Source organism: Cydia splendana, chromosome Z (assembly GCF_910591565.1).
Source record: "Cydia splendana chromosome Z, ilCydSple1.2, whole genome shotgun sequence".
NCBI classification, from domain to species: domain Eukaryota; kingdom Metazoa; phylum Arthropoda; class Insecta; order Lepidoptera; family Tortricidae; genus Cydia; species Cydia splendana.
The window spans coordinates 4,974,019-4,997,419 of NC_085987.1; the positions used below are offsets into that span (position 1 = coordinate 4,974,019).

General features: G+C 37.2%; 1 protein-coding gene and 1 long non-coding RNA gene across 6 annotated transcripts in view; one reads left to right on the forward strand and one right to left on the reverse strand.

The window, feature by feature from the left end:
* The window catches only part of LOC134804314 (uncharacterized), a 538,216-nt gene that overhangs the window by 200,913 nt on the left and 313,902 nt on the right, over positions 1 to 23,401 (reverse strand). The gene's annotated exons all lie outside the window — the stretch shown is intronic.
* LOC134804270 (rab GTPase-activating protein 1-like) overlaps positions 1 to 23,401 on the forward strand; it is a 111,507-nt gene that overhangs the window by 2,539 nt on the left and 85,567 nt on the right. For all 4 annotated transcript variants that reach the window (XM_063777253.1, XM_063777254.1, XM_063777250.1 and 1 more), the window contains 2 exons: positions 634 to 771; positions 4,850 to 4,921. In XM_063777253.1, the coding sequence (XP_063633323.1) occupies positions 634 to 771; positions 4,850 to 4,921 (210 nt within the window). The remainder of the gene's footprint in view (positions 1 to 633; positions 772 to 4,849; positions 4,922 to 23,401) is intronic.

Consider the following 23,401-nt stretch of genomic DNA (forward strand, 5'->3'; position numbering starts at 1 on the left):
ACTAGAAAAGTTACAATTAGTAGGACGTAAATAAACACCTTAAACATAGTAGGTAGGTATTAACATTAATTTAAATTTCACATTGTTATAGGCAATGGGTACCAGTCTCAGCCTGTGCTAGATATGTGATATACATATATCCAGCGCTGATTTTCAGCCTGGTCCCTTTATATATATATAGATATACGCAGAGCATATATATATATATATATACATATTTTCTTTCCAGTCGGTCTGTTTCACTACGGCTAAACTAAGAATATATCCAAGGGTTTACAATACCCAAGGTTGCAAGGTGTGTGCGACTGTATACATATGTTGTTTGTGTGTGTATATAACATATGTCTATTTTTCAAATTACAAACATTGCTATAAAAATATTATTATTATTATAGGTTGTGTCGGTGTTATCTTTATTCTCACTCTACGTGCCTTGATGTGCCATATGCATTATTTATTTATTTATATATGCTAAACGATTTTAGTTATGATAATTAAAGCTCCCATGAGCCGTGGCAAGTAAAAGCCGGGACAACGCAAGAAAGATTATGATGAATGATTTATTGCCAATATTGGTCATTGGTCCCCTCGGTACTTGTATCCATTTGGTCCTAACATCCGATTTTCTTTCAGGCCATAACAGAGTCGCTTCAAACCTCGCTGCGACTGAACCACAGTCAGCTCATCAACCAAGAGTTGACTATACGGCCGGAGGCTAACATAGAACAAAACGTACCGGACGGACTTGACTTGTACAAGGTCATATTTGAGGTCAGTATACACGGTGTAACATGAGGAAACCGAATAATATTAACCACGCATTTCTGAGGTCAAAAATGGAAAAAAATTAATATGAGATTAGGTCAATTTCGACAAAAAAATTTTTTTTTTTGTTTTGTATTTTAAATTTTTTGAATGTATTTTTACAGCAAAAATAAATGTTATTGGTAAACTTGTCACTTAAAATTGATTTTTATATTTTTTTTTCGTATAACCTACTTTTTGCAAAGTGTTACTTGTCACTTTTTGACATCTATCAATAAGGATATTTAGACTACGTCCCATAGCAGCAACATCACCACCAAAAAGACCTTTTACACTATGTAACAATAAAAAACATTTATTTACATACAATATATATACAGTGGTACTACTAAACGAAATTAATAACTAGCTTAAATCTAAAATAGGCCCTTGAGGCATTGTACCAAGGATGCTGGCGGCATTTCCTCGCTGTATCGCAATGCTGATACGTTGTGCGAGGTAGCCGCCAGCTCTTCGGTCACCAGTTACGTCAACCAGACGCTTCGCGATTTCTGCGAACAACTTATGCGCGCTGGGACCCCATGGACCTAGAGTTTCAACACCAAATGGTACAAAATGGTACTCTCTACCGAGGCTCTTATATTTGTTACGTTTTAGAATTTCGGCGCTTTCCGCCGCTCCGCCCGCTTTTACAGTAGTCCGTTGGAGGTGGGACGGTGCCAGTGTGTCTACGCAGGTAGCATCCCACACCAACATCCGTCTCAAGCTCCAAGGAACTAAGGACACTCCATCGGGCCTCTTGCCATCATCTCTGATAATGCCAGTCGGCTCAAGAAGAGCAGGCACATTGATGGTGGCAAGAGACCGACGGACTATGTCATTAAGCGACGCATGTCTCGAAAAACGGCCTGCACTTTTTTGACAAGATAATCCGTGGTGTCCCAGTCGGTCCACGTCCGTGCCACAAGAGCATATGTGTGGCGTACACACCGAAACCCCGAGTCGCAAACCAGTCGCCAGTCTAGTTTTTTTTTAATTAATATTATCTCTGAAACTAGGCGAATTTCAAAAAAGTTTATAGGATATTTTTGTCTCTAAATATGATCAGGAACACGCTGTTAAAATTATTTGGTTTCCTCATGTTACACCGTTCCTCATGTATAACAATTTTGTTATTGATTGATTGAATGAAGCAACGATTCCTTTTGAATTAAACTTCAGGGTATAATTATTTAATAAGCCTGAAATATTAAACGTCTATATTACAAATTTCATCTATAGAGCATACGAAAACTTCACTCACAGTCACACAAATAAAGAGGTGCTTTAGCCGTCTATTACCTACCCTTTGTGAATAAAACACGCCCCGTCCAAGTCCACAACAGGCCAGAGCACACCGGCTGCTTGTGCGTAGATGTGCACGTGCGTGTTAGAATATTGTTATTCTATGTACAAATTGTATTACGTATAAAACTGACCTGTTTCTCTTGACGTCCAATGTTGATAATATATTACACTATTTAAACACTTAACACAACATTACGTGAATTTTACAGAATTTGCTATTTATGTGGGTAGGTACGATACGAAACCACCGTTGACAAGAGAAACAGTAAGTCTGTTAACTTACTACTTAAATTTGTAAACTACTTTGAAGTAATTATATTTTGAATTAATATTACTGATTAATAATTTGTATAACGGAGTTTATTGAAAATATATTCTAATAGTTTTATTCTGCATGATTCGATAAATGGACGAGGTACATGAGAAACTACTTCTGTGACGTCACTTATCGAATGTCAAGTGGCATGATCAACCAGTTGCCAGGTAGAAATGGGTATAAAAGGGACCGACCGATCCATCATTCATCATTCTGCATTCTGCTTTGAGCATTCTGCATTCTGCTTTGCCCTGCAGCACTGAGTTAATCATCGCCAAAGGAATATTGAAAGTTAAGTAAATACTATGTTGGTACTTATTGTAATAATTATGTACTTACTTGATTAATTAGATGGATTAATTAATTAATAATTAATTAAATCATCTTTTACTGAATTATAAACTAATAGTGATTGTGTTTATAAGTTGTTGATGATAATGTTAATAAATTGGAATATTTAATTTAATAAAACAGTTTTATTTTCAATTACATCAGTTTATTATTTTATTTATCTTACTTAAAACTAGTATCTTAACTTAGTATCCAGTTATTGATTAAGCAGTTTTACATAATTATGAATCAAGGTAAATAAATAACTTCCTGACAAGTTTTACCTTGAAAGTTAATATTGACTATCAATTTTTGAGTTTATTTTTAATATTTAATATTTTTAAAAATTATTCATTTATCTAACATCAGAAGTGGGATTGTATCCAGCTACACTACATATATACTTATATAATTTCAGACGAATTTGGAAGCTGTGTGAAGCCTTCTGAAAGCTGTCTCCGGTGCTCGCAGAAGAGACAAGGACATCGCTTTGCCCACCTTTAACCCCGCTACAAGCGACAGTGGAGCAGAGTCCTGGTGTACAACGAAGCTATGGTCAAGAAGAACGATGTGTAGCAACTGTAATTAATATGTTTAACACAATGTGCAATGACTCGTCAGATTGGCCGAACGATCTTTATGTTATGTAGGTAAATATTATGTTACTCTATATTCGAATAATTAATATTTATTGGTCAAAATCACTTAAAAGTGATTGATTAAAGTTATTCAATGATTGATTATTTTTAATTGGATTTGTAGCGATGTAGTTGAACACTTTCGCTGGTCGGCCTATCATTTGGTGTTTTTCTGTCTCACTAGCAGCGAGTGAATGAGATTGACATGTCTAGATGATTGGCAAAGTGTTGAGTTAGTTAAAGCATTCCGCTGGTCGGCCATTTGTTTGGTGTTTGTTCATTTCATTAGCAGCGGGTGAATGGGACAAACATGTCTAGATATCTGGCAAGTGGTCAAAGTTTATATTATTTTAATCAATCACTATCCTATGATTATGCTATGGTGTTTTTCTATTATTATTAATATTATTGATTAATTGTGTAGGTACTTCGAGAACGAAGTACATGTCAGTATGGCCGTGTTAGAATATTGTTATTCTATGTACAAATTGTATTACGTATAAAACTGACCTGTTTCTCTTGACGTCCAATGTTGATAATATATTACACTATTTAAACACTTAACACAACATTACGTGAATTTTACAGAATTTGCTATTTATGTGGGTAGGTACGATACGAAACCACCGTTGACAAGAGAAACAGTAAGTCTGTTAACTTACTACTTAAATTTGTAAACTACTTTGAAGTAATTATATTTTGAATTAATATTACTGATTAATAATTTGTATAACGGAGTTTATTGAAAATATATTCTAATAGTTTTATTCTGCATGATTCGATAAATGGACGAGGTACATGAGAAACTACTTCTGTGACGTCACTTATCGAATGTCAAGTGGCATGATCAACCAGTTGCCAGGTAGAAATGGGTATAAAAGGGACCGACCGATCCATTATTGATCATTCTGATTCTGCATTCTGCCTTGCCCTGCAGCACTGAGTTAATCATCGCCAAAGGAATATTGAAAGTTAAGTAAATACTATGTTGGTAATTATTGTAATATTTATGTACCTACTTGATTAATTAGATGAATTAATTAATTAATAATTAATTAAATAATCTCTTACTGAATTATACACTAATAGTGGTTGTATATATTAGTTGTTGATGATAAGGTGAATAAATTGTATTATTCAATTTAATAAAACAGTTTTATTTTCAATTACATCTGTTTATTATTTTATTTATCTTGCTTAAAACTTAAATAGTATCCAGTTATTGATTTAGCAGTTTTACATAATTATGAATCAAGGTAAATTAATAACTTCCTGACAAGTTTTATGTTTGAAAATAATATTTACTATTAATTTTGAGTTTTAAATATTTAATATCTTAAATATTATTCATTTATCTAACATGCGCGTGCCCTAAAAATGTTGACCGTGCACGCCCACCTCACGCAAGTGATGTGCCGTCTCTCATAAGGATCTGTGTAACTTCTGTTTGTAGGTGGAAAGCGACACCGAACCAGAAATGGCTGAAGACGGAGTTGCCGTGCAGAATCACCCTCTACAAGAGCCGGTATGTATACAGTATTCAGATATGATCAGGGACAATACATGATGGATTTCCATTAAAAAGTAACGAGAGTCACGATAAGTTGCTGCAGTTAATTCGAAACTAAAACTAATTTTTTTTCGATTTTTTTTTTCTTGAATACATCTTGAATCATCAACATATTATTTATATTTTTAAGAGTCACACTAACCCAGCCGCCGCCATATAATCGATGTTACGCTTTAAAACGGCATTTTGAAATAACATAAAATTTGGCTTGAACATTCAAATAACATATATCTATGTTTGGCGCTGATTTCTGGCACAGAATAAATAATAGTACTACCGTACAGAAAGGAAACTTCCTACAAAACCGAAGTCAGGTTCTGGATGGAATCATGGTGTCCCTTTCTAATATATGGCACTATCCTTTTCGGCTATTTAGGGTTGTCAGAATTCAAGCCATTATCTTATCTGTGGTCGTGCACGCAAAGGGACGTCAAGTTGTGTCGACCCTAATAATTGCTCGGAGCGATGCTGAGCCGAACGGAGCCGAGTTTGCCCGAAGGGAGTAGTTTCGCACCCCTGGTATAAAATAAATATGTTCTTCGAGGCCGCCATTGTCTTTAGTATGCAACTGGGAAGACACCAAGAGGAGTCCGTGTATCTTTTTTAATAATATTTAAATCGACGACAGACAATGTATGTCGCGAGAATTAACACAAACACACGAAATACTTAAACCTGAAGATGAATGTCCTAGCCATTCGAAACATGTCACGCTATATGTGATTTTAGCCAATTGATTTTTCTTTTGTTTTTATGTGAACTCTTTACGAGTACAGTCGACGTCAAAGATATGTTTACACTTTTCGCCTTATTACAAAGGAGTAAAGTGCAAAAGTGTAAACATATATTTGAAGTCGACTGTACCTACTCGTATAATGTGTGATAAGATAAATTCCGCCATACCTTTTAGTGTATGACACACACAGTAATGTATGACTGTATAATACTACATAAAAATCCATTTATTTCTATTCTTGACGTTCTTAATTGTCAATCAATATTGACATGACCGTGACATGACCTGCTTTTGCGATCAATTAATTATTTTCAGCCATTGACATACACTCGCGTGCAAAAGTATTGCATCACTTTGCATTTTTTCGCCCGCACCCAATATCTTTGTAATTCTATACCCGATTCTAAAAATGTTGGTATCAACTGAAAGCTTATAATGTAACGCATTAGAAAATGGTAAATGCAACGAAATTTCGAATCTGAAGACTAAAAAAAATCAGAAAACTGAAAGTAGTCGCGTAATGCTCCAAAAATAAATCAGGAAACTTAAGAATAAAAGTCATTTTTTTAATACAATATCAATTATTATTATTAAATTAATACTTGTTATTGCCACCCACAGCCCTCCTTTCACAAACCAAGTGGTTTTTCATAGACCTAATTAATTTTGTAATATGATGATGAGGAATAGCGTCACACTCCTCCAGCAAGGCCCCCTTCAGCTACTCAACATTAACCAGGGCAGGATTCCGCTTCCGAACCCTCCTTTTTAGGTAGTCCCACACCTGTTCAAAGGGGTTAAGGTCCGGGCTCATCGCTGGTCAGTCCATGGTGTCGATGCCCACTTCGAGAAGGTAGGCTGCGGTGGCCCTAGCGGTATGACACGGGACATTATCCTGCATTAGGATGAACCCCTCATCAAAAATACCGGCATAAGAAACAACATGTTCCTCCAGGATATCAGTGATGTACTTGGCAGCGGTCAATCCACTGTCACGGCCCCCGCCAGGCACGAAAACCAGCTGTGTCCGCCCGTCGTAGGAAATGCCGCCCCAGAACATTACGGATCCACCGCCATAGGCGACCCTTTCGGAGACGTAACATTGAGCGAACTGTTCTTCTGGCCTTCTGTAGACTCTTCCTCTTCGGTCACATCCATTCAAGCACATTCTGTACTCTGTCAAGAAGAGAACTGGGGTTCATTGCTCAATGGTCCAGTCCTTGTGATTTTCAGCAAAATCTCTTTAGGCTGTACGGTGTCGCGCCAGCAATATGGGCCCCGCTGCGGGCGTCCTGAGTGTTAAGTTCGCTTTCTTAAGTCTTCTTCTTATTGTCCACTCACTGGCAGCCACTCCTCGTACCTCACGCAGATGCTGCTGGATGTCAATGCTTGTATGGTGTCGATCTCGGAGAGATGTTGTGACAAAGAAGCGGTCGTCCCTCTCTGATGTACACTTTCTGCGGCTGCTTCTTGCGTCTTTAAGTAAATGATCCAGTCCCCTGGAACCTCTGGTAAACTCTGCAAACTGTAGATTGGCTTAAATTGAGCTTGGCAGCTACTCAACGTTGGCTACGCCCCGCTTGCAGGGGCTGGACGATTGAGCGGACTTCAGCTTCAGTGGTTTCCATTTTTTCAGGTCTTCTTCACGGGAAAATACGCGGAAATATGTAACGATCGACTTCTGATACGTGACTGATAACAACCCCTTCTCTACCCCCGTTTTATAGGGGTCAAGGGTAGCGCAACTCGTGCGCGTGATAACGTGAAACCGCTCACAAATCGGGAAAATGCCGATAATTTGAAAAATACTGGGCCGATTTCCATGTTTTTTTACTTTTCGTATAGCTGAAACCTCAAGGAACATGATTACATTTAAATAATGTAGCGAAATTAACCAGTTTACAAATATATTGAATGCGGACGAAAAAATGCAAAGTGATGCAATACTTTTGCACGCGAGTGTAGTTACTTGAAAGTTCGCGAAGTATCTTGCAAAGAAATAAGGTTGGCAGGAGAGTTTTGGTGAATGATTGCAGTCACAGCTAAATAGGGTATTAATTCCAAAGACATTAATGAATGAAAGAATTAGTGACATTGAAATTCAAGGACACATACAAAACGTAGGTAATTAGCACTGGGCGCACCGCACACGCCATACTACGGATATCGTATGAGTATCTATGTGCGCACGTCATGTACGTATACGCGTCAATGTTGTGGAAGCTCCATCAGTCAGTAATAAAGTATTTTAGCGTAACCATGGCAACGTGGTACAAGAAAAATGTTATTTACTTGTAAATAACAAGCATCCATACTTGGCATAATAAATAGATCAGTATTTTGAACTTTCCTTCATCGTGTTGCTAATATCAGTATAGTGCCGCGGGGTCATATATTGATGTAGCGAATAATCCGCTCCCATCGTTTGGCATTTTTCGATGTACGATAGTCATCTTGGCTAGGCACTCTGTTCTCTCCTGCGGACATGGCATACCCCCATTCCCAATTCTGCTATTACTTGACCGTAATGAAAATGGGATTCGAAAGTCCCGTTAGCGCAACAGAACTTATAATCCATGACGTCTTCAATTCATTATTCAACAAATGATACCTTATCAAATGTCGTTATGCACGTATTTAATACAGTGAAACCTGGATAAGTGACACTTCAAGGGACGAGCAGATTTATCTCACTTAAAGAGGTATTCCACTTACCCAGGCTCTTAGTTAGCCAGGTACAAATAAATTTCTGTCTCATTTACAGAGGGTTCCATTATTAGAGGTGAGAATAGAGTATATTTCAGTTATAGAGGTGGTAAAAAAGGTATTTTGTAATTATAATTATCTTTAAAAAAAATAAGGTAAAATAATCATTGTCCCTAAATATTTTTGAAGTCTGTTTAAATATTTCTTTGAATTTATTTTGAATGATTCTCCGAATGATATTAGATATTTTAAAATAAAATAAAATTTGATACGGAATACGGACTTCATTGCGTCTTAGAAATTTATTAAATGAAAATTTGTTTATTCGTGTTACTTATCAAGATTTCAGCTTTCGTTTCGATAGTCTTAACTACATAAAGTAATTAAATCAAACTTGTAGTTGTTTAGACACAATTAAGCAAATACGGAATTTGTGGATATACTAAGAGTTAGTAAGAATACGGAAATTGATCAATAAAGTTAGAGAGGTCATAGATTGACGTTATCTCAGATACAGAGGTCAATTCCTATAAAATTCTAAAAAACAATTAGCAAAATGTAATCTTATAAATATCTCAGTAAAAGAAGTAAAATACACTCTCTGTCTCAATTACAGAGGTAAATGTGACTATAAAATCACAACAACTAATCCCAGTTATAGAGGTTCGTTTTATCTCACTATCAGAGGTAATTCAGTGCTAAAGTGTCGGGACCGCACCATGAGTCCCAGTTATAGAAGTTTCTCGCTTATCCAGGTCCCACTTAACCAGGTTTCACTGTATTAATTTCCTAATAAGTTTTGTTTGTATATCAAGTGATGATACAGACAGATGACGATATCATATGATATTATGAGTTCTTTAAGGTCATCATTGTACTGAAATAAGTACATATTGTCATATTTATCTGCACACTCTGTTGTTGTCAATTCATTTCGTGTAATTTAAAACGGCATATGCGCACAATCCCATTATAAACGCGGTTTGATTAAGTGTAATTACGTTTTGATGCACCCCGGTGAGGCGATATCCCGACATTATTCATTACACATCAGCGTTATGAAAATTCAAAACTAACCACATACTCGTATGGATCATATCATTCATACCATACACAGATTGTAAAATAAATGGTTTCTGTGAACAATAGTTAACATAAGAATATAAGAAATGATTTTTTTTCGATCACAACGTATATTTTTATATGACTATTTATTTACTTATAGATACTTAACATTTACTTGTAAAAATTACAGATTGCGTCAATAACATTTCATGGGCCCAAAAAAAATCTTAAAGAATATATGCAGTGCTGAGTTAGGGTATGATAGTCTAGGAGAAGTATCAGACAATTTTTCAGCTCGTCTCAAGTACCTACTCGAAAATGTCTACCAGATCTCGGACCATATACATCGCCACAATAAATCAGAAATCAGGTTACTACCTTTTTACATATAATGTACGAGTAGGTAATGAATGTAGGTATGTAGTTAATATAATGTGTATTTAGACTTCAGAGAACTGACCACCATTAGATGCAATGCAACAGCTATCTGGAATTGTTATTCACATGACAACGCCCCTTGATTGGACTATCGGGTGCTCGTTCACGAGGACAGATGTAATCGTAAGGTGGCGATACACTGTGGTACGGAGTAAGTAGTGGCTCTGTGAGATGTGGACCTCGCGTACCACAATGGCTCTGCCATTTTGAAAAAAATCCAAAAACTGAATCGAAAATGTCCAAGGTGATTTTAGTTTCAGCAATCGCTGCTTTGTCAAGGAGGTTACCAATTGTGTACTGTTTTAGAAAAAAACGCTTGTTGACTGAATTTTCCGTATGACGGAATTGGCGGCATTGACCTTATCTAAATTATCAAATCTGCTAACAAATTTCACGATAATCGGGCCTTCCCTTGTACCAAGCTTAAGTCAAGAGTGTTGCCATTAGTAGGTACATTTAGTTGAGGTATATTATACCGACTTAATTTTAACTATCCGAACCTTTACGTTTCTAAGACTTATAACTGAAGCATCCAGACTCGACGTACACAATAACTATAACTAAGGTGGCGCTTGAAATTCACGCTCGACGAAACGGAATGGAAACGTTCCTGTATTTCTTTTAAATACGGTGTATATTCCTTTAACAGTTCATAGTTTTACGATCTTTTGGAGCTGCGTGGGTATTTATATAGTTATAAACTGCAGCGACAGAACGTAGGTTCAATGATAGATAGATTGTTCAATGATATTTTTCAGATAATAGGAAAGTTTATTTTTATACGCGACGGATCGGTATGCGTTTAGGATGTGAGTCTATGTGTGTACTAAAATAATTAAATGTTTCGTATTGTACAAAATAAAATGGAATTTTGTTGCCATTAAAGAAATATATAGGTATGTAAGTGTATTTGTACATTACTCTCGTATTTTGTTCGCGTCCACTAGCCGCCCACAATACAATTCCAATTTGTATAAATAAAGATTCAAAATATGTACAACAGAAGGCCTTTATGGGCTTTTGGCCGGTTAGAGGGTACTTATCCCTTTACAAGTGCATTACCGAAATAGTCGGTTCTGAAATTCGCAATAGTACGCGATGGGCGCGACATCATTTTGCTCTAAGGGCTAATTAAGACGATGCGAGAACTCGCATGCGAGTTTCATTACATTGCGGTTTTTGATCGGTCAGTTGAATTGGACGTAACCAACAGTCTGCAATGTAACTAAAATCGCATGCGAGTTCGCGCGCATTCTAAATCAGCCCTAATTGTTCCTACAGTTGCCGTGAACTATTAGCAATACATATTGCAGTACATTTGATACGTGGACCGGCGTTATTCAAAGTCGTGGCGTTAGTGTATTGAGCGCGTTTTGTGTTGTTAAAAGGTATTTTACATGAGTGATATTCAAGTATAGGTGTAGCTAGGTGCACATAGGTATTCAGTTTTGTTTTTAAAAAAATTTTTTTACGCAAGTGATATCCAAGTACCTAGTTGTTAAGCATAGGAATTGAGATCCAGGTAACGCTGAACAACATTAGGTAGGTACTAAAAGCTGGTGTCGTAACTGACAATGAATGGAATCCCGAATTCAGATTGCGCGCACTGAATAGGTAAGTTTGTCTACGTTAAGAAAGCGATTTAGTGACATAGAAATAGTATTTTATTATTCTTATTCCTCTTATTCTAAATAATACTCTTCTCATCTGAAAATCGCGACATCATTAAATTTGTTTTTAAACACCCTATTGCGAGCGATGCTAATGAGCTCTGATGATGATGTGGTTTGCAATTCTATACTTAGTACCCAAAGTGCTCATTTATATACTTTTTTTAAAGAAATAATTGTATTATGCGATAAGTAAGTAAGTAGTTAAGTTAATTGCCAGGTCTACGAGTAGTTACCTGTGCCGTAAACCGATTGTTCTGATTGGTGCGATATAATTTTATGGCCTATAAAATCATTTAGTTATGACTATTTATTTATGCGAATATAGTTCAGTGGCATAAGAGTTTTAGGAACAGAACTCTAGACTTCTCTTTGTAGTCGACTGAAGCACCATCTGTACCTCTACCACCAGTGCTCCCTGCATGATTCCCATTGTGGTATTCAGACTATAATTCGCACAGCTCTTTCCTGCATTATAATAGTTATTTACGATACAAGTGCGGAAAAGAGCCCACGACCGAAGGGAGTGCGGGAAAATAGGACCATATGTACTGTAAAAGGGCTTTTCGTATTATATTGAAAACTGTTACCCCAATTATAATGCCATAACGCAAATTAGATTCTTTGACGGCGTAGTAGACCGCCTTAAGCTGTTCAATCTTTGTTTCTTCCCGTAAGCTTCTCAAAGCAAAACAACCTGAACCAAGTGAATTATTCAACTCCTGTAATTGCGTGTAATAGATTAGAGTCAATCAAACGCCCAAGAATATTGCTACTTCAATTTGTTCAACTTATTTTCCATACTAGCGTACGACGCCATGACACAGCGGACCCATTTTTACTCGCTCAGTCCGCTTCGTTAACTCGCTCGCGTTGGAACAGTAACTCGTACGAAAGTCAGTGTTACTAGTGTGTTACGAGGAGTGCCCGGTCCGCACGGCATTCGCTCGACTGCGAACACTTTCGTGACTCTTTGAACCTTCATTGGTTTGGAGCTGGGATATGAACCCGCAACCTCCGCATTTAAACTCCGCAAATACTCCAGTAAAGATACGCTTACGTTAAACATTAATTAGTAATAGGCAATTTTTTTTTATTCCTGTTCTTTAGATCATTTTAAGATACTTTATTTTCGAATCCAAAAAACTTTCTGTCCGGAAGTAGGTAAAAAAAAATAGTTAGAAAAAAGAGCCGTTCTTGTTTGTTAAAAATAGTAATAGTATTTTTAGTTCGTAAACGTGACGAAAATAATATTTATAATGAGTCGACAATGGAATCAGTCAAAATATTAACACGGAAAATAACTAATTCAATAAATGGCGGGGCCTCACGGATATACGTCGTAACTTGATATAAAAAAAAAGTAATAATTAGGTCTTTGATTGAATTACCATAAAACTACCTCATTAAGCTATTTATCCGAGAATCCGACATCAATATGATTTGTAACACTTGTATATATATTTACGCCTTAAACATGCTAGAAAAAATGGTTATAGATATAATTTCTTGCAGACTTTGTTCTGATAACGTTCAAAGTGATATTCAATACATAATCACACAAAAATATGGTCAATGTAATAAATATGTGCATTTTATCAAATTCGCTAAATGAAACTACCAAATTTGAACTCTTTGCGCTAATGCTAAGGATTACATTTCCTTGCGGCGCGCGGGGACAGTTTCAATGCGGGCGGTGGCGGGAGTTCGTGCCAAGGACGCGTGGATAGTATGTAGGTAAGTATGTACTTACCTACAAGTTGCTACAAGTGACAGGCCAATTCGAACGTGCGCGGGCGTCTCGCTCGCACCAAATATTTGTGCGGCCAAGTCTGAGCAAAATGAACGCGCGCGTGAATGATAGCTGATTAAAAATAACTGATATCATATCCAATATTATTGGTTGATGTTCAAATTATATTCGTAATTATATACGTCAATTATGACCCACTACAAAAATAAAAATTGCGCATGACTATCTATCGTTCTTATTTAATTTCAGAATGGCATAGTGTGGAGTGGCATTATAAAAGGAATACTTATTATCGTAGTCATTTGACAGTTTTGGTGACACTTTCACATTCTGTCACAGCGAAGTGTGTAGGCCCACTCTTTAATTTGATATTAACGTCTATCCAACAACTTTGTCAGTAGAAAAAGGCGCGAAATTCAAATTTTCTATGAGACAATAACCCTTCGCGCCTAAGCGTCTGTAGACTTTTTTTTCAACAAACGTATTATATTGACTATTTCGTGCTCTTTCAATTCATAGTTTACGTTCCATAATAAGTATAACATAGTAAGTTCCATAATAAGTATAACATAGTATAATAAGAGTCGACGTGAAATATATGTTTACACTTTTGCACCTTACTCCTTTGCAATAAGGCGAAAAGTACGGCTTTAAAATGACAGCGTTTTACACAAAAATAAAACGCTAATTAAATAACTTACCATATTCGGAACCTAAGAATAAATAATGTTGAGAGTGGCAACACTGTCGTAGGGGGCTATTCATAAATTTAAGTCATTTCAAATTTGGGGGGGGGGGGTCTGGACATCGGATGATGGTAGCATGACGCAGGTGGAAACGGTGTCATTCGAAGCATGATTTTTTGATGATTTTATGGGGGGGGGGGGGCGACAAAAATCGTCAAAAATAGATGACGTCATGTATGGACAGCCCCTAGGTCGTATTGTCTTTTTCTAGCATATACCTCCCTCTCTACCCCACACTCCTACCACACAGGCAGGTTGCTTTGTCAGTTATACAAGACAAATTTTCAAGTCATTGTCTCAATATTATACATATTTGCACCATGCAGGATTAAAAATTTAGGTTCCGAATAGAGATGCACCGGATATTCGGTTACTATCCGGTATCCTATCTCGCCCTTATTTTAATATCCGGACGGATACCGGATACTAAAATAAGGGTACTAAATAACTATGCTTGATATCGGAATATAATCGTACTCGATTATTATTTTAAAACAATTTAAACGTTCCATTCACTAGCTCGCGCACTAATTTCGTACCTAGTGATAGACCTATATACCGCGCGAAAGTTCATTACGAAACAGGCCAAAACTTCCACAATGCGCACCTGAAAAACCTGAATATTTCCGCCGGCCGAATATTCGGCGGCTGAATACTGAATATTCGGCCTATGGTCAGGCCGTACCTCCCGTATCCTGTATGCGGCCAAACAACTATCCGTTGCATCTGTAGTTCCGAATATGATAAGTTATTTAATTAGCGTTTTATTTTTGTGTAAATGCTGTCATTAAACAGCTGTACCGATATTCGGAACCTAAGAATAATATTGAAACATGTTTGTTATCGCCTGGTGGTGGGAAGACGCCAAACCAATGTGATTATACATATCCTATGATATACTTATTATGTGTATGTAATATAATTATATTATGAGTGTTTAATTAATAATGTAGTACGTACACCCTTTATTGTAACACCTGTGAGGAGAGAGATATTTAGTAAAGTATACAATTTGATAGGTACATTTTGTAAAATTAACATTTATTGTATTTATTTATTAATTCAAATAACAAATTGCACCTTACAGCTAATGCCAAAGCAGCACAATTTGGAACACATTAACAACATAAAGCATTTTTAACATTATTTATAACAATACAATATAAAGCTAAGACACATGTATTCATTATGGTATGCTACTCTTAGGCATCTCTCTTTCTAATATCCTCTTGCACTTTCACATCACTATTCCGGATCGTTTTTATTTGCTAGATAATTTAACGGACAACTATAGTACATTGTAGGAGAGGACGGAAAACCGCTAAAAGATGGACGAGTGAGTTTGAGGGCCGACACGTTGGTGGAGGCCCTCGAATAATACGACTCCATCTTTAGCGTTTCCGGCCGAGGCATTACATAGTGCTTTTCACGACTACTGCGAGGAAATAAGGAAACATTTGGATAACTATAAGTACTAGCCCGCGATTTCTCTGGTAGCAAATTACTAGCCACTGCCTGTGCTGTCTCTTGAATTTCGGTAGGCGTCAGCGTAAGAATATCATTTTCTTCACTAGAAGAACTCATTTTTATAGCGAGCGTAGATACGTGTTTCTTATATTTTATAGTACTATCCAATTCAGTGAGAATTTTCCGATCCCGCCTTTTTTCTTTTTTATCACATTTAAGAGGCGTTTTTATGTTGTTTGCTTCAAACGGACTCTAAACTTAGAAGCGTTTTTGCTAAAAAAACCACAAACAGCTACAAAAGTAAAAAACGCCTTAAGCGTGAATCGAATGAACTGACTGAATGAATGAATAGTTTGACATTTCGTTTTTTTTTAAACAAGAAATTGGTCCTATAAATAACCTAAATTTATTTTGGAAGGAAAAAGTTGCGCTTAAAAAGACCTTTTATTGATTTTTATGTTTTAAATTATACTCATTGCTGTAGCGAACTGTCACCAATGACAGATGATGATAATAATGAAACATTATACACTCGCGTGCAAAAGTATTGCATCACTTTGCATTTTTTCGTCCGCATCCAATATATTTGTAAACTGGTTAATTTCTCTAAATTATTTTAATGTAATCATGTTCCTTGAAGTTTTAGCTTTACGAAAAGTAAAAAAACATGGAAATCGGCCCAGTATTTTTCAAATTATCGGCATTTTCCCGATTTGTGAGCGGTTTCACGTTATCACGCGCACGAGTTGCGTTACCCTTGACCCTTATAAAACGGGGGTAGAGAAGGGGTTGTTATCAGTCACTTATCAGAAGTCGATCGTTACATATCTCCGCGTATTTTCCCGTGAAAAAGACCTGGAAAAATGGAAACCACTGAAGCTGAAGTCCGCCAAATCATCCAGCCCCTGCAAGCGGGGCGTAGCCAACGTTCAGTAGCTGCCGAGCTGAATTTAAGCCAATCTGCAGTTTGCAGAGTTTACCAGAGGTTCCAGGGGACTGGATCCTTTACTTCAAGACCAAGAAGCGGCCGCAGAGAGTGTACATCAGAGAGGGACGACCGCTTCTTTGTCACAACATCTCTCCGAGATCGACACCAGACCAGCATTGCCATCCAGCAGCGTCTGCGTGAGGTACGAGGAGTGGCTGCCAGTGAGTAGACAATAAGAAGAAGACTTAAGAAAGCGAACTTGACACCCAGGAAGCCCGCAGCGGTGCCCAGATTGCTGGCGCGACACCGTACAGCCTAAAGAGAGTTTACTGAAAATCACAAGGACTGGACCATTGAGCAATGAACCCCAGTTCTCTTCTTGAAAGAGTGCAGAATGTGTTTGAATGGATGTGACCGAAAAGGAAGAGTCTACAGAAGGCCAGAAGAACAGTTCGCTCAATGTTTCTTCTCCGAAAGGGTCGCCTATGGCGGTGGATCCGTAATGTTCTGGGGCGGCATTTCCTACGACGGGCGGACAGAACTGGTTTTCGTGCCTGGCGGGGGCCGTGACAGTGGATTGACCGCTGCCAAGTACATCACTGATATCCTGGAGGAACATGTTGTTCCTTATGCCGGTATTTTTGATGAGGGGTTCATCCTAATGCAGGATAATGTCCCATGTCATACCGCTAGGGCCACCGCAGCCTACCTTCTCGAAGTGGGCATCGACACAATGGACTGGCCAGCGATGAGCCCGGACCTTAACCCCATTGAACACGTGTGGGACTACCTAAAAAGGAGGGTTCGAAAGCGGATTCCTGCCCTGGTCAATGTTGAGGAGTTGAAGGGAGCCTTGCTGGAGGAGTGGGACGCTATTCCTCATGATCACATTAGAAAATTAATTACGTCTATGAAAAACCACTTGGTTTGTGAAAGGAGGCCTGTAGGTGGCAATACCAAGTATTAATTTAATAATAATAAACGATATTGTATTAAAAAAATGACTTTTATTCTCAAGTTTCCGGATTTATTTTTGGAGCATTATGCGACTACTTTCAGTTTTATGATTTATAATAGTCTTCAGAATTGAAATTTCATTGAATTTACCATTTTTCTAATGCGTTACATTATAAGCTTTCAGTTGATACCAAAATTTTCAGAATCGGGTATAGAATTACAAAGATATTGGGTGCGGACGAAAAAATGCAAAGTGATGCAATACTTTTGCACGCGAGTGTAGTAGTGGTGGTTCAAGTGCTACAGCTATTGCCTACTTTCCAGCTTGGTTTTAGACCATCTATTGCCACATTTCCGAACAGTGGCGTGAAAAATTTAATTATTTATTTCACACCAGCTCGGAAAGGCTTACTTTGCACTTCAAAGACTGAGAGCAAAGTTTCATTTTATTCACAAGTGAGGCAAAGGAATCAAATGCAAATTTTGAGTTGTTTTCTTATGTTTGCTGGTAGAATTGACTTTTAAATCATAAATATTTAATAAAATTCATTTGTATTTGATTTTGTATGATATTTTTACATTTAATATTTGCTTCGGGTTGGTGTGGTGAAACATTTTGTGTTTCACTTGGGGCAAATTTTGTTTAACCCTCGTGCTTTGAAACCCTCGCAACGCTCAAGATTCCATGTTTCGAATGTTTTACTTGCTCAAGTATCAATATTAGCACGAGCGGTTAAACAACAACTTTGCCCCCTTGTAAAATAAATAACTATTTCAATATAGTCAGCTAAACTGAGGTACAAATTCAAAAACTCACCAGCAGTTTAGCTTCACGACCTTCCAGATGGAAAAACAGCATGCCAATGACTTGAAAATTTGCCTTGTATAACTGACAAAGCAACCTGCCTGTGTGGTGGGAGTGTAGGAGCGAGGGACGTATATGCTAGAAAAGGGCAATACGACCTACGATAGTGTTGCCACTCTCAATTAGAAATGCAATGGATAGTTGTTTGGTCGGATACCGGATATTCGGCCCGACCGTCGGCCAAATATTCGGTATCCGACCGCCGAATCTTCGGCCGGCGGAACAATAAAAAAAATAAAAAATCATTTATTTCAGACCTTGGTTCATACACTTACACCAAAAAACTAATTAACTACAAACTAAATTTAACAATACCTACATTTCGGTTTTTAGGTGCGCATTGTGCAGGTTTCAACCTGTTTCGTGGTGAACATTGGCGCGGACTCATTTCTATGTTCGAAATGAGTAGGTACCTACGCGTGCAAGTGAGTGGATGTTTAAATTGTTTTGAAATAATAAACGAGTAATGTACAATATGACCGTGACTGTTTCTTAAATCCCATTTGTTTACTCTGAAATCAAGCAAAGTTACTATCCGGTATCCGGCCGGGTATATTATTCTGAGGTTCCAAATATCGGTACAGTTGTTTAATTGTTGCTTAATTTGGAGATTGACCCTAATTTCATTTCTGATCAAATCGGTCGATTTGATCATCCCGTCTGGACTTCACTTAACAGCCGTAACACATTACCGCGCCGTTCAGGGTCACGGTGCGCCAAAGCATAGCCTGATGTCATGTAGGTATGTATAATGTACTTAGTCCAAAATTATGTTATTTACTAATTATGTTATTTATATGCATTAAACGTTAAATCTGAACCAATTCGATTACTATTCTATAGTGAAACACATTTAGCTTGACTAGAAAAAGCGCGGCAAATTTAAAACATGTATAGCGTTAGGTTTCAATAGCGCTCAGAGACCTGACTTTTATCTCGATATCGTAATTTTCTAGCGACAAATCCATTATCTATACAAAACTGTCGCAAAAATGTTATCGCTTGTATATCGTGGTACAGGATAGGATGGAGCCATATACTTTACTACTTGCTTGCAAGTATCGTAATTAAACAGTGCTAAGTAGTTAAATACGCGCAATGTATTTTTATGTCATAAATAATGTATTTATTTAATGTTAATTTAGTATTAATTATAGTATGTATATTGTTTTATCCACAAATATGAATAATTGTAGTTAATTTACCAATAAAACATAATTTATACGGCCACAAATAAAATATTAAATGCTTCTAAAGTCTGTTTGGTTATTTCTACATGGAAACGAAGTCATTTCAAATTATAAAAACATTAACTGAACACCTTATTGCCGCCTGCAGTCACCGCTCGCCGCTCAGCTATCCGCTGTCGTTAATACCACGGCCTTACGTTTTATGACACTGAGTCGCGTCAGGGGAGCGACACGGTTCGGTGCGCTTGCGTTCAGTCGAGTTTTGGAATATTACTGCAAATTTTTGTTGTTTGTTAATTTGTTGGTTATTGTTGCTTGTTAATTTGTTGGTTGTGGTGTCGACTTTTATTGCCCTAGTCGCCAAATGATGTTACTAGTGAAATTTTAACCGACACCACACGGTAAAAATAAGTTTAACAATAATTACTTAATTAAAAATCGAATAAAAACGGTATTTCTAATGCATAACTTATATTTTTTGCTATTCAATTAAAGAGTACTAACAAAATCCTAACTCTATTAATTAGTGCAAATATTTTAAGGTTTGCGATTCCTGCTCGGCCTTGCGTCGCAAGGTGCCCGGTACCACTGTATTGCAGCATTGACTAGAAATGCTTACTTTGGGGAACATTAGCAACTGTCGTTTTTGATAATTACATTTTAGTGGTGAGGGGTGGTACTTAAATGACCGCTATTGAAACCTAAAGTTTAAACTTATAGGCGCGAAGATTTGATTTCCCTAAGAAAATTTTAATTTTGCGTCTTTTTCTGCTATCAAATTGGGTGTGTGTCAGTATAATAGCCCTATATAATTGGCCTATTATTGTATTAAATTTAACGTGCACGCAAAGACGGAAAGCCTGCAATTACGTAAAATTTACTTTCTTATTTACAGCACTCTTGCCCAGATTAAAGCTGATAATTAGTTCGAATCTAGTCTCCCATATTTTTTACGTTCACTGGTACATATGTTTTGACCGAGTAAATAGTAAATATACTAAATACTTTTTTAAATATTCGCGCTCGGGGCGATGGAAGTTTCATCGTTCCGTCGCCCCGCTCCATGCAACGACCAATCGCGTTAGCTCGCTGGCTCGTGCGCGGTAACTTTAAAGCAACGATAACGTTTTTGATGGTTTTTTGTGTTACGAATCATATTTCAAGCCGATTTTTACAGTATTCGATGAAGGAGAACTCATAATAAAAATCCCATATGATATTGATCTATTACCATTTTTAACCAGGCAATTAATGCACAACCCCATAAAACCTCCCATACGGTATTATTTAGTGTACGATTAAATTGCAACGCTTGTACTTATTGTAATTTGGAAATTATGAGAGAAAAAATAGCCTATTACCATTTTTGAGGACGGAAATATACTTAATGTAATAATAACCGTAGGTTACTTACTTTAAATGTAGGATACAGAATTATTTTTTGTGTGATTCATGCTTAATGTCATAAAGCAAATATTTCTCTATGAGTATAAATTTAAAAAATGTTATTAATATTTTTTACAAACTTTCTGTGATTTTTTATATTTTTACATTTTTTTTTAAATACCTAAATGTAATATATTTATTTGGATTATGTGTCGACGTAATCACTAGATTTATTATCTGTCCCATACACCGAAAATTTCAGCTATTACTAATTATTTCCATTCCGCCATACTAGCCGAGCGTACCTTTCTTGGCCTAAAACTCTTACCGCTAGCACACCTCGGACACTGGCGATCAAATGTATGAAACAAACGCGTTTCTACGCACACAGTCTAAGCTCGTGTAGGTGAACGCGTACCATGCTTGTGTGAGTGAGATAAGACGTGCTAGGGTTCCCGCCATTTTGTTGTCAAGTTCGATGACCTCAATGACTGAAAACTCATTGCGCGAATTAGGAAGAAATAAGAATCGTATTATGCTGTAAGGTGGATCTAAGCTCGATTTATACAATAGTTTCCTATTTTGAATCAGTATAAACGAAGTAACAAAATTTTTGTAAGGAAATTCAGGCCACCAAAATATTACGTAAGTTGAAAACATGATTTTTTGTTCATATAGATATTGTGTTGTTTTCAGTGTGATCTGATAGGTTTTGTAAATATTTGTTTAATATTTGAATATTTTACGTGGCCTCCGCTCTGCGCACCTCGTCGTCGCGTCCTTGCCAGCCGGTAACTGTGAGGTAACCGAGAGCGGGTGGGCGGCACTTTCAACGGGAGGCAGGGAGTGTCCATACTGTACGTTAGTATTCTTTATTATACTGTGGCTCCGCTAACCCTTATTCAGTGGAAGCACAATAGCACATCCATGCAGTTCGCCATTGCGAGTTAAATGGGCTCCGTACGGAGCCCGTTCCACTCGCTGTGGAAGGCGGGCACTAGTATCATGTATTCACTGCGTTTTCTTCAGCATGTCATAATCATAACCCGACCCGTTGTTTTGATTTCGGACCAACGCGAACCTCGTCTTAACGGGCCTTTCATATATGTACCTTAATTGCCAAGACATAAGACCTACCAATGTCCAGCTAAGTTGATAGTCCATTAAACTTCGTTACCAGAGGCCACCGTTTGAGCCAATTACGATCCTACGTATTGTGACGTGTTCATTGCTTGTTCCATTAAGCGAATAAAATTACTCAGTTAAGGAGCCCGCTTTGTATGCGTCGGACCGCCGTTCAGGTGTCAGTGCAATTGTCACCTATTCTTTATGCAAGTACTCAATAATGACCCTAGTGGTGGAATTATTAAAGTCGATATTAGAAGTTCCGTTGGAAATTAGACTGGTTCGTCTTTAGATGAGTTTGTGATTTCTTTAATTTTAAGTGATGGTGCGTTTAGGCTTGAGGGTGTGAGAGATTTTTAAAGATGGCGGTTGTGGCTCGGAGCGGGAAGGTAGGTAAACATGATAACTTTTGTTATTAAATTTTGCACAATATATTTTAATTGTAATGCGGAGTAATTTTTATCCAATGGACTGGAAGCATTTTGAAGTAGATATGTTTGGGTACTTATATTTTTTCCACGGCTGAATCGACTAGAAAATCTATTTCTTGAGATTTAGTTAGATTCTTAAGTTTCTTAATCTGAGAAAGTGACACATGCTATAAGCTGTAATATTTATGTAATAAGTAAGATTTTTTTTTAAATCATTCTCCCTTCTGCCATAATCGACTAAAAAGGGCATCACGTGCGTCATTGCTTGTCCTGATTGTTATTGCACCCTTCAACGACAAAGTTACAACAATATTGTTATCGGTCACTGCAACTAACGCTATAACGCCACCATATTCGGAAGTCACACACCCACTACTAACTTTACCCATATACGGCCCGACCGAATTTGTCAAGACAACACTCCCGCAGAATTGAAGAAACACAAAATTAGCCATTGTAGAACTTTAATACATTGTAATAAGGTCCACTATGGGTCAGTTCACTGTGTCATCAATAGTATTGAAGAATGTCGTAAGAGCGTTCGAATATCAAACGCACATATGTCAATTTATTACCGTTAAATTTATTACAAATGCGTCAGTGTTGAGGATAACCGCCAATCGTTCAGCTCTTGCTACCAAAGGGGCATAAGTGACGAATTCCTGGCTGCTGGATTTATTGAAATTACCGCCTTATAACTAAGATGCTAAAGTTTAATTTGGTTAAACCTGGTTCAATGGAAGGACTAAACAACATATGTCATTTGTGAAAATCAAACGCAATGAATCACAGAAGGACCATTATTATTAAATATTCTATTTTCATTGCCATAGCGCCAAGTCGTGTGTTAACTGTGATATTATTAACGATTAATTTAAGTGATTAGTTTGATTTCGGCTATAGAATGCAGATTTGCGTGACAGCCATGACTCATGGGAGATATTCGCAAATTTTAGATAAGGTGCGTTTAGT